Source organism: Toxorhynchites rutilus, chromosome 3 (assembly GCF_029784135.1).
Source record: "Toxorhynchites rutilus septentrionalis strain SRP chromosome 3, ASM2978413v1, whole genome shotgun sequence".
In the NCBI taxonomy this organism is placed as follows: domain Eukaryota; kingdom Metazoa; phylum Arthropoda; class Insecta; order Diptera; family Culicidae; genus Toxorhynchites; species Toxorhynchites rutilus.
In genome coordinates this window covers 128,887,104-128,907,192 of record NC_073746.1, presented here as the reverse complement: position 1 = coordinate 128,907,192, position 20,089 = coordinate 128,887,104, and the positions used below count along the sequence as shown (strand labels likewise).

The 20,089-nt window shown below is 42.4% G+C and overlaps 1 protein-coding gene across 5 annotated transcripts in view; it reads left to right on the top strand.

Annotated features, from left to right (window-relative positions):
- LOC129774878 (uncharacterized) overlaps window positions 1-20,053 on the top strand; it is a 46,884-nt gene extending 26,831 nt beyond the window's left edge. For all 5 annotated transcript variants that reach the window (XM_055778913.1, XM_055778916.1, XM_055778917.1 and 2 more), the window contains exons 5-8: window positions 1,333-1,560; window positions 14,249-14,415; window positions 14,477-14,905; window positions 14,968-20,053. In XM_055778913.1, the coding sequence (XP_055634888.1) occupies window positions 1,333-1,560; window positions 14,249-14,415; window positions 14,477-14,905; window positions 14,968-15,283 (1,140 nt within the window). In that variant the 3' untranslated portion in view covers window positions 15,284-20,053. The remainder of the gene's footprint in view (window positions 1-1,332; window positions 1,561-14,248; window positions 14,416-14,476; window positions 14,906-14,967) is intronic.
- Window positions 20,054-20,089: the final 36 nt, after the last annotated feature.

Genomic DNA, 20,089 nt, shown 5'->3' with positions numbered 1-20,089 from the left:
ATAAGACAAATAGTTTTTGAAAAAAACTTTATATTATAATGAAAAGTCTAAGTAAAAATGTCGGAAAAGTACAAACAAATGGTTAAATAAGAGTCAGGTGTTTCAAGTATTTCAATAACATGATGTGAAAAATTTCATTCAAATTTTAACGTTTTAAAACTGGCTTCGTGTCTTCTAATCTGATAGAGATTACACTATCGAATTTGAAAGTCGCCACCAGACTCTGGTGATACCATTATTTATCTTTATTGATTCATAAATATTCAGAGTAGGTAGTTGGGTTCCTGAAAAAGAGAAATATCAAAACAAATAATATTGTATTTAATAGAATAATTGATACACTGACCTACGTTTTTGGTTCATTTTATTTATTTTTTGTTTATATAATTCCTTTGTGGATGTTAGTCTCTGACACGAAATATCTTTTGACATTATTAGAATAAAATATCAATTTGTTATGAACTGATACCGCTACTAATATGCGTATGGAAGCCGAACCCCATCGTGTTTTATTTTGTTTATTTTCTGAACTGAAACAAAAAAAACAGGAGTCATTAATCGAAATTGAATACGTGAATCAATAAGATTGAAACAGGTAATGGCTGATAAATTCTTATGTAAATTTTTGTCTTTTGTCGATTCTGTATATAAAACTAGAATTATCGCGCCAATTCTATTTCTGTTTCACTTAAGGTATAATTCAGCTGCCACTTGCACTCATCCCTGAGATGTGTATAAACAGAAGAGTGAATCTTCGTCAAACAACGATCGATACTGTTTACGCGGTACTTATCTTTCGCATTGAAACATGCTGCCACACCGCCATGTGCGCATAGCAGTAAACACTATGGAGGAGCTGCTAACGCAGTGATTGAACAATAAACAAAAAAAATCGCGCACATCACGTTCGATAACGACTAATACTTTCAGATAAATGGGTGATTAATGTCTACGGTCGTTCCATACATGGTGAAAGCAGTGGCGATAATATATAAATCTATGCATCGCACAAAATTATCATAGTCTATAGCTGCAAGCAATCGATTGTTCCCTATTACGAATAAACCGCTAAGCCGAAACAGCGACGAATAAGTAATCTGCGAAGCGTTTGTTTATTTTTTTATTATTATCCAGTTCAGGCTGGGGAGATAAAGTACTTCAATTGTCACAATTCGAAAACAATCGAGACATTCAGAATCCTGACACCAGCGCAATAACACCTGAGATTTTTACTCATTGTTTTAAACCAATTTATCTTTGTGAGTTACTCATCATAGCGTCGAAAACAAATTAGTTTAAAAAAGCCTAACAACTACTGATCTTTCCTTCCAGATATTTCATCTGCGTGACATCCGCTGGGAGCGCTCTCAGTTCCTGTCTAAGAGCTTTCTCGGTTTTCTCGCGTTCAATTTGCTGCCGTACAGCTTATTCCTGGCAGAAATAGCGTACTCGCATCTGTTTTCCGGCAAGAGCACTCACTTTTTTAACGGATGCTACGCAGCGCTACTCCTGATTGTGGTCATCTTCTTCCTTATCTACGGCGTGGAGGTGTTTTTCAAGGTGAGTATTATTGAGGGGAAGAACAAGGTCGTTATCTTGTGTCAACAGTGGACAAGTGCGGGTCAGGGTAGCGTGGAATGTTTCGAAGAACAAAGAACTTGTTAACCAAGGGCATATGTACCGAGTAATGAATCACAAATGCTTCAGTCAGCTTAAGTTGAGCTTCAGTCGGTTGATGTGGTCGAAAAGTCTCAAATAATTCCATTAACTTGGTCGAAACGATACCAAGGTTGGAGCTTACTGTCTTTCACGATGCAATTTGCAATTTGCGATATTGATGCTTCTTGACCGTAGCATCGTAAAAAATGGAATGGAACTCCGTGATGTGAAGGTAATGATGAAACTGCTTAATAGGAGTGCTCAAGTGAAATTCAAATACAACAAATTGTACAGCAAATTCGTATGCTTACTACCGCAACCCACTAAAATAAATTTGAAAGCTTTTCCGATGAAATTTTTTTTGACACTTCTCTTCCAAAAATCAGAATCTATTGAGTTGTCCGAAGAATAATTGCCGATTTTTTTCATTGCAAATTAAAATTACATGTTTTACTTAGAATGAACGTTAATCAATTATATAATTTCCATTGTGTTCGATGACCTTTTGCCATCTTCCTGGTAACTTCATAATTCCACGCTCGTAGAACGTTTGATCTTTATTGACAAATAACTAACTCAAGTGCGATTTCACAGCTTCATCATCATTGAAAGTTCTACCATCCAAGAAGTTCTGCAAACATCGAAACAGAGAGTAAATTGATGGTGCAAGGCGAGGGCTTCATTAATTCTTTAATTTTCATTAATATTTTTTCGCGAGTGACCAAAGGGTTATGTGTTCTGGCGTTGTCTTGGTGCAAAACGTCATTCTTACGATTGACGTTTTTCGATAACCACTACATTTAGTTTGTCCAGTTGCCGACAGTAGACTTCCGTATTGATCGTTTGATTCCTTGAAAGCAGCTCAAAAATAACAGTCATTTTCATTCCAACTAAATTAAAAAAAACTTTGCGTGAATTCGTCAATAGATACACTGCAATTGACAAATTTATGCAAAGCTGTATCAGTTCATGCGACATTTTCTATTTTAGGATGGTCCGAGAAAATTTGTTTTTAATTTTTTTTCCAAAAATGAATTTCCAAAAAATTATAACTTCATAAGGCGTCGTGCACAAATTACGTAACGCTAAAAATCCGGATTTTGGACCCCCTCCCCCCTACGTAACGTTATTTCCTATCTCTAATACACAGAAAGTAACGCAACCTAGACCCCCTCACCCCTTATCGCGTTACGTAATTGGTGCACGACGCCTAACTATTCGACAAATTAAAGCCATTGATGTATTCTGCTTTATGAACTTTGAAAAATCATGACTCAAAAACGAAAAAAATACCTCTCTGAGTTTTGGATATGTTGTGTGAAAAAACCGCAGTTTTCAAGAAAAAATAGAAATAACAAATACACTGGAGTCGTACACGAGGGATACGTGCCGCTTAAACAAAAACAGCGTAAATTCCTAAATCCGCGTGAAGTTTAAAATCCGTGTAAAAATCTAACGAACAGTGAATTACTAGTTCAAAATGCAACCCATATTCTAACAATTGATTAACTGGATTTTTTTTGCATGCTACAATCATGATATCTGTTTCCCCTTTTATTTCTCAACTACAGGGTTTTCCATTTCGGGCTTCCGATAGTATACAGCCCTGCGCTGACAACCGTTTGACATAGCTGTCAACCAAAGCGTCATATCGTTAGTTGAATGTCTACCATTTTACAATATGGATCGTTTTAGCGTCGCACAACGTGTTAATTTTGTTAAATTATACTATAAAAATGATGAAAAACCGACAAATGTTTTCGAGCATTACGGACGGATTTTGGTCGTCATGGACGGCCTACAGAGCACACAATCTCTAATGTAGTGCTTAAATTCGAACAAACTGGATATTGTGAAACCTGTGCATCATCGTAATGTGCGTTCGGCCGAAAATATTGCTGCTGTTGCTGCCAGTGTGGAGGATGACCCGAATGTTTCGATTCCATGGCGTGCTCAGCAATTGGGCTTGTCAAACACATCATTGTGGCGAATTTTGCATTTGGACTTGCACCTACATCCATATAAAGTCCAACTGGTACAACAATTAGAGCGTGGTGACCATAGAATGCGTCGGGCATACGTCGATTGGGTGAACGAACAACAGCAGCAAAATGCTGAATTTTCGCATCAAATTTTCTTCAGCGATGAGGCACATTTCGAGCTCGGTGGCTATGTGAACACCCAAAATTTCCGTAAATGGGGCTCAGAAAATCCACACGTGATTGTTGAGAGGCCATTGCATCCGCCAAAAGTCACTGTTTGGTACGCATTATGGTCTGGTGGAGTCATCGGGCCGTATTTCTTTGAAAATGAGGACGTCGAGACGGTAACTGTGAATGGTGAGCGCTATGGCCGCATGTTAACCGATTTGTTTTTTGCCACAAATTGAAGATATGGATACGGATGACATGTGGTTTCAGCAGGACGGCGCCACGTGCCACACAACACGACCGAACATGGCCATATTGCGAACGAAATTTGAGGGACGCATAATTTCGCGTTTTGGTGATGCCAATTGGCCGTCCAGATCATGCGATTTGAACCCGCTAGACTTTTTTTTTTGTGGGGTTATGCGAAAGACCGTGTCTATGCCAACTCTCCGCAAACTCTTGAACATTTGAAACACAACATTCGTGAAGTTATGACCGAGATACCGCCCCATATGTGCCGAAAAGTCATCGTGTGTGCGAGGGAGCCCTAGGTGGACATTTGAATGATGTTGTATTTCACACATAATGGCATAAACCAAACTTTAATTTGAAACAAAAGTTTCATCGAAATTCGAATTCTAAGTGTGTTTTATTTCAATTTACTTTCGGAATTTAAAATTGGAAAACCCTGTACTAATCAGTGATACAATATTAACTTATTTCGCGAAAAGTCACATCAATTAGCACATTAAATCTGTTTATACTGGAGTCACTTTTCACGTGGTTGATACGTGCCGGGTAAAAAAATCGCGCAAATTTCGAAATACGCGTAAAAAACGCAAAATTCCCGAAATTCGCGTAAAAAACCGCGCAAATTCCGAAATTCGAGATAAGTAAACCTTGTAAATTCTTAGAACCGCTTTAAAAAGCCGCGTGAAAAACCGCGCAAAAATTGATCTCAGTGCACAAAGCAATTCCAAATAAAATCGACAAAACATGAGTATTTTTGATTCGAATGAAAGTTTGTATTCCGTTTGGTTTGGAGTCTAAGACGGTAAAACTATCTTTGACAAACTTTGTGGAGCATCGAATTTTCATGGATTTTCAAAACTTAGAATTTTTGTATGAGAACAATCAATTATAGACACAAATTATGAAATCTGATATTATTTAAAGCAAAAAAGTTTAGGCGAACCAGCCCAGGAGGCTGAAAGCCTCTCAAATAAAAAAAAAATAAAACAAAAAAACTCATTATTTATCTCCTTCTAAATGCAGCCATTCTCGAGATATTAAAAAAAATATTTATAATAAATAGGCTCTTTTAATATGTTTGTCGTGTTATACCGTCATGTTCAAGGAATTTTATGTATTTGCTCATAATTTTCAACAAATTTTCCCAATACATTATGATAAAATTACACGTTTGGGAGACATGTGGGTTAAAACAAAACGTAGCGATATCAAAAAATTATTTTTCTATCTCAAGGAGTAATACACCATGAAAACTTTAAAAATACAAAAAAAAATAAATTGTTCTGCTCATTCGTGAACTTCTCTACCAATGCCGTCAATAACGAGCAACTTATCGGCGATCAACGAAGGGGTATGACTCAAAGTCTCCGTGAACAAAGGAAAGAAGAAGAAGTCGAACGAAGCTGAATATTTGGCTAGAGCATAAATATTGGATCTCGTTGAGGCAAACTTTCAGTATCGTTCTAGATACGAAGCAATGAACATCGCTTGTTCTTCCTTGTTTTGCGTCATCACATGTCTTCGTTTCGAATTGAGCTGTGGACGCGACCAAATTACTTATTCGCTGATGTCTCTGGAATTGCAATCATTACATCAAACTGACGCAATTCCAATCAGGTTCTGAACTACATGATCATCGGCTCACCAAGAAAATAATTGTTCAGGAATTTGGTGTGTCATTTGGTTTCCCATAACAGTAGCAAAACTATCTCTACCAAGGAGAAGAGTGCAAAACGGGTATAAGTGTGTGTGTATGCGTATATGTAGTTGCTTCAAGCCATTGACATATGGTTTTGTGTACGTACGAGCGTGCTTCATAACCCATATGTACAAATAGCATCTTCGCTACGCTGAAATCCATTTGTATCTGCTCCCGTGTGCATTGGCCCTGTCGCGATCAAACAATCATATAATATTTAGATGCTGTGATGGACGATTGTTAGGTGGTGCAAATTATGCAGCCGCGATATATAATATAAACAAAGAGGTGGGTAGCGGGAGAGGAATATTTTATTATATTTAATAATGGAACTCTTTTGATGTAAATATTCAGACTTTTTCTTTTTTTTAAAGCAGCCAACATCGATTTTTTCCGTAATCACAAGGGCTTCGTTGGTGCCTTTGACATTGCATCAATGCATCGAACTGACGCTATGGCGAAGCAGGCGTTAATGTTGTGCGCCACATAATTATTTGAGAAATATCAAGCTAAATTTTATAAGTTTAGTTTGGAGAACGTCTTTATTCGATGACAGTTGGGTTTGGAATGAAAAAAAAGAACAATTCAGGAGCCAAGTATGGACTACTAAGATGTACTATATACTAGATACTAAAGAGAACGTTTGCTTCGTTTTCACTAAACCATAGTAAATGTTGTGCTGGAATGTTGTGAGTTATTTGGGTTCGCGTGCCAATCGCAAAACTGCCTTCAACAAGGATGGCATTTGCGCTAATCTTGATCATAATGAAGCAATGCAACTCTTTTCGAGGTTATTGAGATTAACAGATAGAATTTACTTCGTTTATTTAGTTACCAAGAAAGTAAATGTCGTTCTAGAATTTTGTATGTGGTTGGGTTCCGTTTGCTAGTGGCAAAATTTTCTCCACTAAGGATAACAGCTGCGCTTATCTCGAGCACGAGAAAGTAATGTAACTTTTGACGTAGGACTACGTCTTTCATTTCTATACCGGGGTGTAAAATCAAAGTTTCGAAAACGAAAGCGTTACGCCGGAGACCGAGATTTTGAGCGTTAATAGCTCCTAAACAACTGAACGAAATGGAATGATAAACACTTCATTCGAAAGATAAAATATCTACGCGTTCTATACTTGTTACTTTTTGATCCAAAAACTTGTTTCAATAGTCTTAAAATTGCTTTCAAAACAGGCTATTGAAATCACCAATCGGTATATAAGCGAGCGCCGCTCGGAAATCCACTCAGTTCTAATTGAACAGCGATTGGAGCATGTTGTCGCTGTTGTGGTGAAGCTCTTCGTTTATCATGAAAGCGCTGATGAACGGTGTCACCAAGAGCCTGTTTGTGCACCCTAGGCCAGAAGGGAATCCATCAGGAGGAGAGTGATGCCACAAACGGTTCCCCGGGAAGACATCGCTACACACACATACACGCACGGAATTCTTTCCGTTTGGATGCCATTCAGCATCGAGAAAGTTCCGGAAAATAATCTGCCAGTTCCTCTGGGAATTTAAAAATACATTCATGTGAAAGAGTTTATTTGAATGTTTTCTATCCATGTAACACTGTGACCAAATACATTTGGTTTTGTGGTTTTTCAATCAATCGCAATTAACAGGATAGCTTCTGAAGATTATTCTTCCCCATCAGTAGGATATTTCCGTATCCAATATTGGATGCATAAAACCTTGTGCCTCCAACGTAACGCTCTCGTTTTCGAAGTCTCCCAAATATTCATTTATTCATTCATTCAGAATGGATTTAGATTCAACTTCAAACAAATGATCTCCAAATCAACGATAGTCCTACGTCACCCTTGCGGTTATACCATAGATATAACCCACTTCCTGTTTTTTCCGATGCCAGTAATATTAACAGAAGTGTTTCTTTGTGTGAATAGCGCAAAATGATGAGAGGTGGTTATATTGTTAGTCGCTTCAAGTCACCAATGGATGGCTCTGCTGAACACTTGTGTGACTTTGGTTGGTTTACGTTGTACGAAGGATGTCTAAAGTGCGATTTCGCTGAGACAGTGCTAAATAACATGTAGCATGATATTTGATAGTGGTTAGCGTCCCACACTATCATGCCGGGTGTTCGGGTTCGATTCCCGTTCTGGTTGGGGGATTTTTCGTCAAAGAAAATTCTTCCGGCTTGCACTGTGGTCACGCGTATTCTAGAGCTTGCCACTTTAGAGTACATTCAAGGCGTGTTATTCGGCATAGAAATCTCAACCAAGTATTAATGAACGACGCTAGTTAATGAATACGTTGAGACGGCAAAAGTTCCACAGGGAACGTTAACGCCATTCAAGAAGAAGAAGATGATATTTGATACTTGCGCACAATGGCAATATTGTTGTTGTTTCCATCCGGTCCCAAAAAAAGATTGATGTAGTTATGAGATGTGGAATAATGGTGCTGGTGCAACATGTTACATGTTGCAACCCTTTTTTTTTTTTTATAGAGGTGAGGAACGCTCTACCAGCCTTATCTGGGAAGGGTTAACCCAGACGTCGAGTGGGGATCGCACCCACAAAAACCAAGCCCTCTACTCGTTGCCTTATTCTCCCTGGGACCACATCTAGGCGACTACTTCAGGGGGCGGCTGTGCTCATGCACTCTTCGAGTTTTCAACGCTGACTAGCGTTGTCCTTCCCTTTTTCTCAACATTTTTTCTCTCTATTTGCTTTTCATTCCACTGCGCTTATGTCCTCTTCGCAGGCATCCATTTACCCGTCGAGACGTGTACCGATTAGGAATTGCCCTCCAACTTGACGCGCAACCCGTCACAGTCACCCTCGCGGGATTTCTCACCTGTCGAGACGTGCACCGATTAGGAAGCGCCCTCCAACTTGACGCGCGCCCCGTCACAATCACCCTCGCAGGATTTCTCTTCCCAGCGGAGTGCCGATTAGGTAGTGCCCTCCTACATGACGCGCACTCCGTCACAGCTACTCTCGTGGGGTATACACCATTTTGATCATGGCTTCATCCTTCGCGGTGTTTCTCCATCCAGGCCACGATCAGGCGTTGCCAGACAGGCATTTTTGCTGTTCTCCGCGGCAGTATCCGGTTACCTGTCGAGACGTGCACCGATTAGGAAGCGCCCTCCAACTTAACGCGCGCCCCGTCACAGTCACACTCGCAGGATTTCTCTCCCAGCGGAGCGCCGATTAGGTAGTGCCCTCCAGCATGACGCGCACTCCGTCACAGCTACTCTCGTGGGGTATGCACCATTTTGGTCATGGTTTCATCCTTGATGCTCGCTCCTTCGAGCGTTCGCGGTGTTCTTCCATCCAGGCCACGATCAGGCGTTGTCAGGCAGGCATTTTTCAGTCATTCACGGCAGTATCCGATTACCTGTCGAGACGTGCACCGATTAGGAAGCGCCCCCCAACTTGACGCGCGCCCCGTCACAGTCACCCTCGCAGGATTTCTCTCCCAGCGGAGCGCCGATTAGGTAGTGCCCTCCAACATGACGCGCACTCCGTCACAGCTACTCTCGTGGGGTATACACCATTTTGATCATGGCTTCATCCTTCGCGGTGTTTCTCCATCCAGGCCACGATCAGGCGTTGCCAGACAGGCATTTTTGCTGTTCTCCGCGGCAGTATCCGGTTACCTGTCGAGACGTGCACCGATTAGGAAGCGCCCTCCAACTTGACGCGCGCCCCGTCACAGTCACCCTCGCAGGATTTCTCTTCCCAGCGGAGCGCCGATTAGGTAGTGCCCTCCAGCATGACGCGCACTCCGTCACAGCTACTCTCGTGGGGTATGCACCATTTTGGTCATGGTTTCATCCTTGATGCTCGCTCCTTCGAGCGTTCGCGGTGTTCTTCCATCCAGGCCACGATCAGGCGTTGTCAGGCAGGCATTTTTCAGTCATTCACGGCAGTATCCGATTACCTGTCGAGACGTGCACCGATTAGGAAGCGCCCCCCAACTTGACGCGCGCCCCGTCACAGTCACCCTCGCAGGATTTCTCTCCCAGCGGAGCGCCGATTAGGTAGTGCCCTCCAACATGACGCGCACTCCGTCACAGCTACTCTCGTGGGGTATGCACCATTTTGATCATGGTTTCGTCCTTGATGCTCGCTCCTTCGAAACGTTCACAGTGTTTCTCCATCCAGGCCACGATCAGGCGTTGCCAGGCAGGCATTTTTGCTCTTCTCCGTGGCAGTATCCGGTTACCTGTCGAGACGTGCACCGATTAGGAAGCGCCCTCCAACTTGACGCGCGCCCCGTCACAGTCACACTCGCAGGATTTCTCTCCCAGCGGAGCGCCGATTAGGTAGTGCCCTCCAACATGACGCGCACTCCGTCACAGCTACTCTCGTGGGGTATGCACCATTTTGATCATGGTTTCGTCCTTGATGCTCGCTCCTTCGAAACGTTCGCAGTGTTTCTCCATCCAGGCCACGATCAGGCGTTGCCAGGCAGGCATTTTTGCTCTTCTCCGTGGCAGTATCCGGTTACCTGTCGAGACGTGCACCGATTAGGAAGCGCCCTCCAACTTGACGCGTGCCCCGTCACAGTCACACTCGCAGGATTTCTCTCCCAGCGGAGCGCCGATTAGGTAGTGCCCTCCAACATGACGCGCACTCCGTCACAGCTACTCTCGTGGGGTATGCACCATTTTGGTCATGGTTTCATCCTTGATGCTCGCTCCTTCGAGCGTTCGCGGTGTTCTTCCATCCAGGCCATCCAGGCCACGATACTATCCGGTACTACAGCCGTCTCGATTGTTCATCTCTTATGGTCAGGCGTTATCCGCATGCTGGTCGGTCCTCCACTTCCGCTGTAGCTCGGACATGATATATACGATTGCACTGTTTACTGCGTTCCAGGTGCCCTCGTCACGACACATTTCCTCCACGATGTTCCCAGCATGAAGGGTAGGCAGTCCCTCGCGCACTGTGGTGAATCTGGGACATTCGAATACGATGTGTTCCGGTGTTTCCTCCACATTTCCACACTCCGGACAAAGAGGCGATCTTGCGTGTCCGAACCGGTGCAGATACTGCCTGAAGCAGCCATGACCAGACAAAAACTGTGTTAGATGGAAATTTACCTCTCCGTGTTTCCTGTTCACCCAGCCCATTAGTGTCGGTATGAGCCTGTGCGTCCACCTGCCGTTTTGCGCCGCACTCCACTCTTGCTGCCACCTAGCCATCGACTCCGCCCTCATTAGCTTCCGGATTCCTCTGGTTCCCCTCCTCCTATAGCACCCGCTGTCCTCCGCCAAGATGATGTCTATGGGGACCAACTTGGCTATGACGTAGACCGCTTCTGTTGACACGGTTCTGTACGCACTCGCGACTCGCATCGCCATGAGCCGGTACGTACTATTCAGCCTCTTCGTGTTCCGCTGAGTTTCTAACGCCGCGATCCAGGCTGGACCACCGTAACGTAGTGTCGATGAGGAGACACTAGCCAAGAGGTGCCTCTTGCTGCTGCTTGGGCCAAAGTTGTTGGGCATGATTCGTGTCAGTGTATTGATTGCCTTCGTTGCTTTTTTACAAGCGTAGTCGACGTGACTGTTGAAGTTCAGTCGATCGTCGATCTGCACCCCCAGGTATTTTAGGTCTCGCTTCGAGGTTATCGAGTGCTCTCCAATTGTGATTTCTGCACGTTGCACCGCCCTGCGGTTGCTGACAATCAGCATTTCCGTCTTGTGGTGGGCTATCTGCAGTTTCACACTTTGCATCCACCTTCCGATCATGTCTATCGACTCGGTCGCGAGCATTTCGACCCGTTCCAAAGATTCCCCTGTCGCGAGAATAACGATGTCATCCGCGAAGCCAATGATCTCCACACCTCTGGGCAGATTCAGTTTTAGTACACCATCGTACATACTGTTCCAGAGCGATGGGCCCAGGATAGAGCCCTGCGGAACTCCCGCCGTAGTTTTAATCTGCGCCTGGCCCGTGTTTGTCTCGTACACCAGCACACGGTTCTCGAAGTAGCTTCTCAGTATTCTACACAGGTAGTCTGGGACTTTCATCGTGTGGAGCGCAGTCGCGAGGCCTCCCAGCTGGCACTATTGAACGCGTTCTTAACGTCGATCGTTATCACTGCGCAGTATCGATTTCCTCTGAGCTTCTGTTTGGATGCTCTGTTGGCTCTTTCGACCACTATGCGAATGGCATCTACCGTGGATCTCCCTTTCCGAAATCCGAATTGATTATCGGACAGTCCACGAACTCCCTCCGTGCATTCCGTCAGCCTATTAAGGATGATTCTCTCCAAAAGTTTCCCAAGAGTGTCCAACAGGCATATGGGTCTATACGATGCTGGACCACCCGGCGTCTTTTCTGGCTTGGGCAGTAGTACTAGCTGTTGTACCTTCCATCGATCCGGAAAGTAGTATTCGTATAGACACTTCTGCATGGCTGTCCTGAACATATCAGGGAATGCTAGGACTGCCGCTTTCAAAGCTACGTTTGGGATTCCATCTGGGCCAGGCGCTTTCTTCGTTTTTAGGCGTTTGATAGCTGCAACTAGCTCATCGTTCGTCACATCTCTGCGTTCGATGCTATCCTCATCCTCTCCATATGGCGTGGGTGGCCAGGTCGTTGGGTCGTGCTGCGGAAATAACCCTTCCACGATAATTTTTAATTTTTCGGGACACATTTCGGAAGGTGTCGTTGGGCCCCTGAGCTTCGCCATCACCATTCGGTAAGCATTGTCCCATGGATTGACGTCCACGTCCCGACATAACTCCCTGAAACAATTAGATTTGCTCCGCTTAATCGCCCGTTTAAGAGTGGATCTAGCCTCTCTGAATTCCACTCTCCGCTCTTCTCTGGTCTATGCTTGACCGTTGGAAACGTCTTCTGGCGCTAAGGCAGTTGGCCCGAAGCACGCCAAGTGCCTCGCTCCACCAATAAGCTGGAGGTCGCTTATACCTGGATTCCTTTTTTCTTGGCATTGTTATATCACATGCTGTTGCTAGCGTTTCCGTCAGTTCATCCGCGTTCATGTTCAAGACGTCGCTTTCCACGCGTAGTGCTTCGATGAAAAGGTCCTTGTCAAAGGTTTTTGTCTTCCACCTGCGCGGGCATGTCCTATTTATCCGTACTGCCACGGAGTTTCGTTGGCCAATGGTATAACGGTTGGCTTGATGATCACTGTGGGTGTATCCTTCACATACCCTACACCTCATTTTCGTCATTAACGACGGACTGCAGAAAGTCAAGTCGATGATGGACTCTCGACCCTCTCGGCGGAAGGTACTAGTGGTGCCCTCGTTGCACAGGGTAACATCCAACTTGGCTAGAGCTTCTAGTAAACTAGTCCCTCTCGCGTTGGTGCATCTGCTTCCCCACTCTACTGCCCAAGCATTGAAATCCCCTCCTATAACGACTGGTTTTCGTTCGGCGAGCTCCTCGGTGAGGACATCCAGCATATAGTGGAACTGGTCCATCGTCCATCTGGGAGGTGCGTAGCAACTGCAGATATAAATTCCGTTGATCTTTGTGATCACGAAACCTTCGCGAGATCTCGAGACTACCTCCTGAATGGGATATCGGCCCATGACCTGGATGGCGGCCATTCGCACTTTATCCGTCACCCAATTGCCGTTACCGGGGGGAACGCGATACGGCTCCGCGATAATTGCGACATCACATTTTGTTTCTGTTGTTGACTGCCACAACAGTTGCTGTGCGATGTCACAATGGTTGAGATTAATTTGGGTTATCAACTGGTGGCTGGTGCAACATGTATTTAATCGCCTGTAGCCGAGTGTATGTCGATTGTGTAAAAGGCCACATGCATTGACATGAAACAAAATGCGTCATGCGATCAGCTTGTGTATTGTTCTGCGAGGGCAAGAATGAATCATCAATCAATTATCATCAACTGATTCTACAATAAAAAAAAACAATTTTCAGGGCGACCAAACCATTCTACTAAACAGTTATTTCTAAAATTTCGCCGCATTCTAAAATAATGTCCGAAATTATTAACAAGTGACTTGAAACATAACAGCACAGTTCTACGTCAACAATGTGGTCGTGTCTGGGACACAACCCCCTATATTTTTTTTGATATTTTGAAAAATGAAATTTTGGTGAATATTTTTGTCTCGATTTAACAAAAACGCATTTTTTTCACAAAGATTGGCGCCATTTTGACAAAAAGCAATATTTCAAAAAAAAAATCCTACGTACGATAGGAAATATATCAATGATTACGTAAAAAGGGGTTGAAATCGGTTCACTAGAAAAAAAATTGTAGAACTCCCACCAGTTTACATGGTTTTGGCTGCAAAGGTTCAACAAGCCGGTTGCGGCTATCCAAGGGACAGTTCAATTGGAATTAATATTTTTTTGTTTGTTAAGTAATACCTATATATCTAATAAAACTGTGATATCAGATGAATCGTAGAATTTTTTTTCTCGTTGAAAAAATCGCGAAAATCGCAACTTTAAAACCCTTCCCTTAATATGAAAGCAGTGTTATTATTCAATTTATTTTATTTCAGGTACGCGGAGGATTCGTGTACGATTTCGGGGCCGTTCCTAGCAGTGAAAATGTTAATGCTTCTCAACTCCATCAGTCCCGGTTCGGGCTGTTAAGTCAAGCGATTATGCTTATCGTCATCATAGGTTTTCTGACGTCAGAAACATTGGGAGATTTATGGAAGAAAAAGTACGTCCTCGAGTAAAGGTCCAATGAGTAGGGTTTTAATTTTTGTACTTCCGTTCTCTAGAGTCCCCGTATATTCCCGCAATTGGCACGACATCGTGTTCCGACTGGCCGAAGTTGGAGTCGCTCTGTGGTTCCCTTGCTGTCTATGGAACTCGTTGGCTCCCGAACAGTTGTGGATTTTGAATCCACGAAAACTCCTGACACGCCAAATCGATCCGGTCGGAGCGGACGCTGGTTGTTCGTCCGAACCGGAAGCTTCCACATCCACCGCAGAGGAAGGACAATCGTTCCTCGTGAAAAAGGACTGCTGGATCTGCTACGACAACGAGAAGCCAGAGCCACTGATCCAGCCCTGCAATTGCACCGGAGACGTTAGCTCTGTGCACCACGAGTGTCTTCGACGCTGGCTGGTGGAAAGTTGTGCCAATTCGGACACGCTGCTGAAGTGCAAGGTGTGCGAGTCACCTTATGAGATCGAACGATCGAATCGGTAAGCGCTTTTTGTTGTTGTTGGACAATGATATGAATAACAATAAGTATCTTGGTTATCAGTCTCGACTGGGAGAAAGGTTTTACAATCCAGCACTGGGCAAAGACGATTATCATCGTGACGCTGATGTGCATCACGGGTGCGGGCGCATGGGTCATCATTCAGCTGAACGAGGATTCATTCGTGCGGGTGTTAGTGGCAGGATTCGCCATCATTATTGGCTACATTCTATTCAAGATGCTCGGTGAGAACACGGTGACGGCAATCGAACGCGCAAAGGTTAGTTCGATTAACATCGTGACTTCAGCGAGCGATTTGAACAGCAGTGGGTTACACGAAAAGCTCAATACCATCTGTCAGGATGTGGAATGCAAGTAAGCCGATAACAGAAACAAATTATATCTGTGACTGAATTTGTAATTCAAAGCAAACAAATCGAAGGTTAGAGAATATGTTGCGCTCGCACGCGCACGAGAACGTGTTTAGTCGATAGAAAGATATCGTTTAGGATGTTTATAGCTGACAACGGAGAAAGGGTTTAGGCTAAATACACACACATTCACATATATTTAATGGAAGACCCTACCACATCTGAGATTTTTTTTTCCAAATAGTGGATATAAGTCCCAAAATAGACGGAAATATACAGCTTTTTATATATATTTTTATAAGAGTACATTTCAAGTCGAATTCAAATAAAAGCAATATATGTCAGATTGCGAAGCAAATATTCTCTAAAATGCGAACGTTTTAAATTGATGCATTTATAGGTTCGAATAGACAAACGATCATCACTAACATCTGTCGGTATCTACGAGGTTTTAACATTATGAAGTTTCCATATCGGATCTAGCACTTCTTGTTGACGATATTATTTCTTAAAGTAGTCTAGATTGGCTGACAGGCACTAAATATTAGTCCGACACTTATGTTTTATCATATCACAATACTAGCGAGTTTATTTGTTGTGCGTTGAAATTTGAACCGTACTATTTTTGTGTTTTTTTTTCTTGTATCACGTGTGTTTATGTAGTAATACTGACTCAATTGGAAAACAGCGATGACTGGAAGTGATCAGAGGGATTTCCTTCCGTGCTTTTGAATATTAGGACACTTTCGTTCTTGACTCCGGTCTATGGCGTTTTTTTGCTATATGTGTGGATTCAATATTATTTTCTTGCCACAATTGAAATTACCGTGATGTACCCGTATACCGCTCAGCTAAGACAATATTGAACGTTTATATACTCTAAAAATTACTGCTTGTGCGTATAAAATTTTTGAAATGAGTTTTTGTTTATTCCAGCAGTTTCTCGGTCAACATAAATCAACAGTCAATCGGGCGTTTTCGTTGCTATTTCCTCTACGACACTCCATGCTCATTTCATTCTTCACCGTCAAATGGACTTCACGGCATATTGATGTGATTCCCCCACACTGAATTCATTGCACTTTCTCGTGTATCGATGTTTGAGTTCACGGTGGGCAAATAATGGAGCCGCCCATTAATGATGTAACTACTTTTTTGCATCAAAAATCAAGTTTTCGTTTCATTTTATATGGATGTTAAAATAAGATTGTGTACACTGGCAACGAGGTACATGTCACGGTGGAGTAGTAGTGGCGGATTGAAGTCTAGTTGAATGAAGAGGCAGATTTGTATTCGTTCGTCACCTCAGTTAGAATAACCATTTGCTAGAATTGAATTGACTATAAATTAATTTTCTAATTTTTCTTATTAATTATTGCTATATTCATCTAACTGGATTGCCGTGCGATGAAATCTTGGTTGGAGCAAAGCGAAGTTTCGTAGAGCTCGAGAAGGAACTCGCAAATCGAGTAGCGACAGCTGTCGGGGGCAGTTGACTTCATTGAGAGGCAGCTTCGCCATGAATGTTACCTGCTGAATCTTCCTACGTCTGGCCAATGTGTCAAGATTTATAAATTTGCAACGATCACGATATGGTGATAAGTTTGCACGGTCTTGCCAGGGCAAATCTCTTAGGGCGACATGGATAAACCGTTTTTGAACCCTCGCCATTCTCAAGCTCCAATTCAGTTGGTGCGGCATCCAAATTAGAAATGCATTCTCCAGGATAGGATGGATCAATGAACAGTACAGCGATTTTGGGCAATAATGGTCTTTCAAATCTTTGACTATTTTGGTTCTAGAACTAAATTGTCGGTTGGCTTTAGCAATAATGACATTTCGAATTCGAACGACCTGGCATGAACCCATGTTGGTCAGAGGAAATATAGCATTTCGCTTCAGTGAGTATGCTTTGGCTAACTATTATTTCGAACAATTTCGATGCAGCTGACAGACTGGTGATTCCACGGTAATTCCGAATATTTCGTCTATCTCCACTTTTGAACACGGGAAACAGAATTGAAGCTTCCAAATTTCGGGAAATTCACGCTGTTCAAATGAGCGATCGAAAATCGTACTCAATGGATATGCTAAAGAGGCAGCACACCGGCGAAACACAACGGCGGGAATACCATCGGGTCCAGGCGAGAAGGTTTTCTTCAGTTTGCGAGTAGCGACTGAGTGATTTCGAACATGTCTAAATCCACTATATCAGCAGGCACATCTCTGATTGCTCGTTCTACTTCGTCATCGGAAGCAGCTGATTCTGCAAAGACGGATGCAAACAATTCAGCGAATTGCTGATGAGAATCAACGCGAAGCAACGGAGCAGAATATTCGGTAATCGTAATAGAATCGTATGCTATATTGGTGAACACCAAGTCGAGTATTCTACCCAGAGCAGCAATTTGTCACTGTCACTGGGTATATTTGGACTACTATGACTACCATTGCTACATTACCACCAAACGACGTGCAACAAGATATGAGCCGACACAACAAATTCTTCACTCTTTGATGCTGAATAGCTTGTCAGAGTGTTTTGACAATCAAAGCATGTTGCAAGTCAGTGCACTATGATCGTCAAGACGAGAAATACACTGTCACTTGATGTAATGGAAGTTTACTCGTTTACCAGGGTGCATTTGTTTACGTTGAGCTATCTGAATACCATTCTTATATAAAATGCTACAACTCGCGGGGAACAAAGGATATAAATGAGTTTAAACGGACTTTCAAATACGTGAATTTCGATATCGGGTAGAAATTTCAACGAAAATTCCTCATTATTCTCAGCATGTAGAGATTGTTCAAGCTTAGGTCAGTTATATATTTCGTTGCCTAAATGATTGGATATCGCTTACACGTTATCGCGGAAAAATAAAGTTAGGACAAAAAACAAGGTGATTTTCGTAATCTACGTTTTATTTTCTATTTTACCACATAATCGCCGTAACGTTCGAGGCATTTTTCAAAGCGTGGCACGAGTGTTATCAGGGATGAGGAACACTCCTTTCGTCAATAAACCTGGCCTTTTGTTCTTAATCAGTCCAAAACTTCACAATAGTACGGTGATGAAACTGGCGTTCGGCGGTCAACGATTCGATAACACTGAAGAAATTCGTGACGCAGTTACATCGTACTTAAAAAGTTGGACGCTACGCACCTTGGGCTAGAAATAGATAAACTCGTGCCACGCTTTGAGAAATGCCTCGAACGTTACGGCGATTATGTAGTAAAATAGAAAATAAAACGTAGATTACGAAAATCACCTTGTTTTTTGTCATAACCATATTTTTCCGCGATTTCTGAGGCACTGAAACTTATTTTTTGAACGACCCTTGAACGGTGCTACAGCAAGCAAACTCATTGCCATTTCTCACCCAGGATATTGGTTGATTGTAATCACCACAAACTAATACAACTTCGTTAGGTGATGTCTTGTCGCAAATATCACGAACTAAAGCAACATGTTGATCAAAGGCTGCAACATCACGGCTACGGTTCGGCGGGATATAAACGGCACACATCGAAATTTTCGTTCCCCGGATTGATGCCGCAACACACACCTGTTCAATTGCTGAGCCACTCCGCGTCACTATGAAATAGCTGACATGTTTTGCTGCGATTGCGATAAGCACTCCACCGAAGCTAGATTTGGAACTGTTGCAAAGATTACAATCGCACTGGTAAACATTGAATTCAGGTTTAAATAGTTGCCCGGAATTGATGCTGTCATTCAAGGTGGTTTCCGTACGACTTAATACGATTTTTTTTGAGTAGTAGATTTTACAATGTTTTATGTTGTAAACAAGTTAAATGAGTAGAGATCAATAATCGAATGAATTACAGTAATAATAGGTCGTTTATTTCTTTTATTGTTCCTTTTTTGTGTTTTGGCGGCAAGTTTTGGTTACCAATTTGTCGAATAATTATAGTTTTGCAAGTACACACAAAAATAATTTATCAGAAAAAATAAAGTAGCTAGTGCGAAATAGAGTATTTCACGTCAAGTGGGTGGAATTTTGCACTCATTGGTATGAAGGAGCTTCACGGTACTTTCAAGCGACATTGTGACTCGATTGAACTCATCTCTTAAATAGGCGTCGAGAAAAAAGCCAGAGTGAAACATCAACTGGGTGGCACACACACAAACAAATAGATTATTTTTTAGCAGCTAGTAGAATTTCTCACCAGACAAAGGGTGGGAAGGAAAATTAAACTTACCCGTGATCTCGTGGCATTTCGAACTGAATTGTGCTGGATAGTAGGAGGAAGGAAATCGTTATTATATTAGGTTTTAACTTGTAGACTTGTTTAGGAGAAAACTCGCACAAGCGAAGTTTGATGTACTTTGAGTTTGGCTTCTGCAAATGAGACGTGATAGTTTTCCAAGAAAAGTTATACTAATATTCGATATTTTGTGGTGTTTATGATTTAATTGTTTTGCTGTTGGTTACAGTTGTATCGGAAATGGCAGAAGAATGTTGAAGCGTCATTGGAGCCAAAATGAGAACAAATTATTGTTTAACCGTTACAAACAAAAAATCAATTCTCGAAAATGAAACTACTTTTCAAGGTGATGTGATTATTCACAAAATTTTGGAAGAATAAAAAACGATTAAAGAATAGAGAACAGTGATAAACGTCGACACGAAACAAACCTACCTGTAGTTTTGCTCCATCTTCTCATAAAAGCATAACATACAAACAACAGATACAATGTGAATATATCTTGTTTCGAATATGCATAATTATAGAAGTAAATAATTCTTGAATCAACTTTTTTTTATTAGAATGAAAAAGAAATTAGC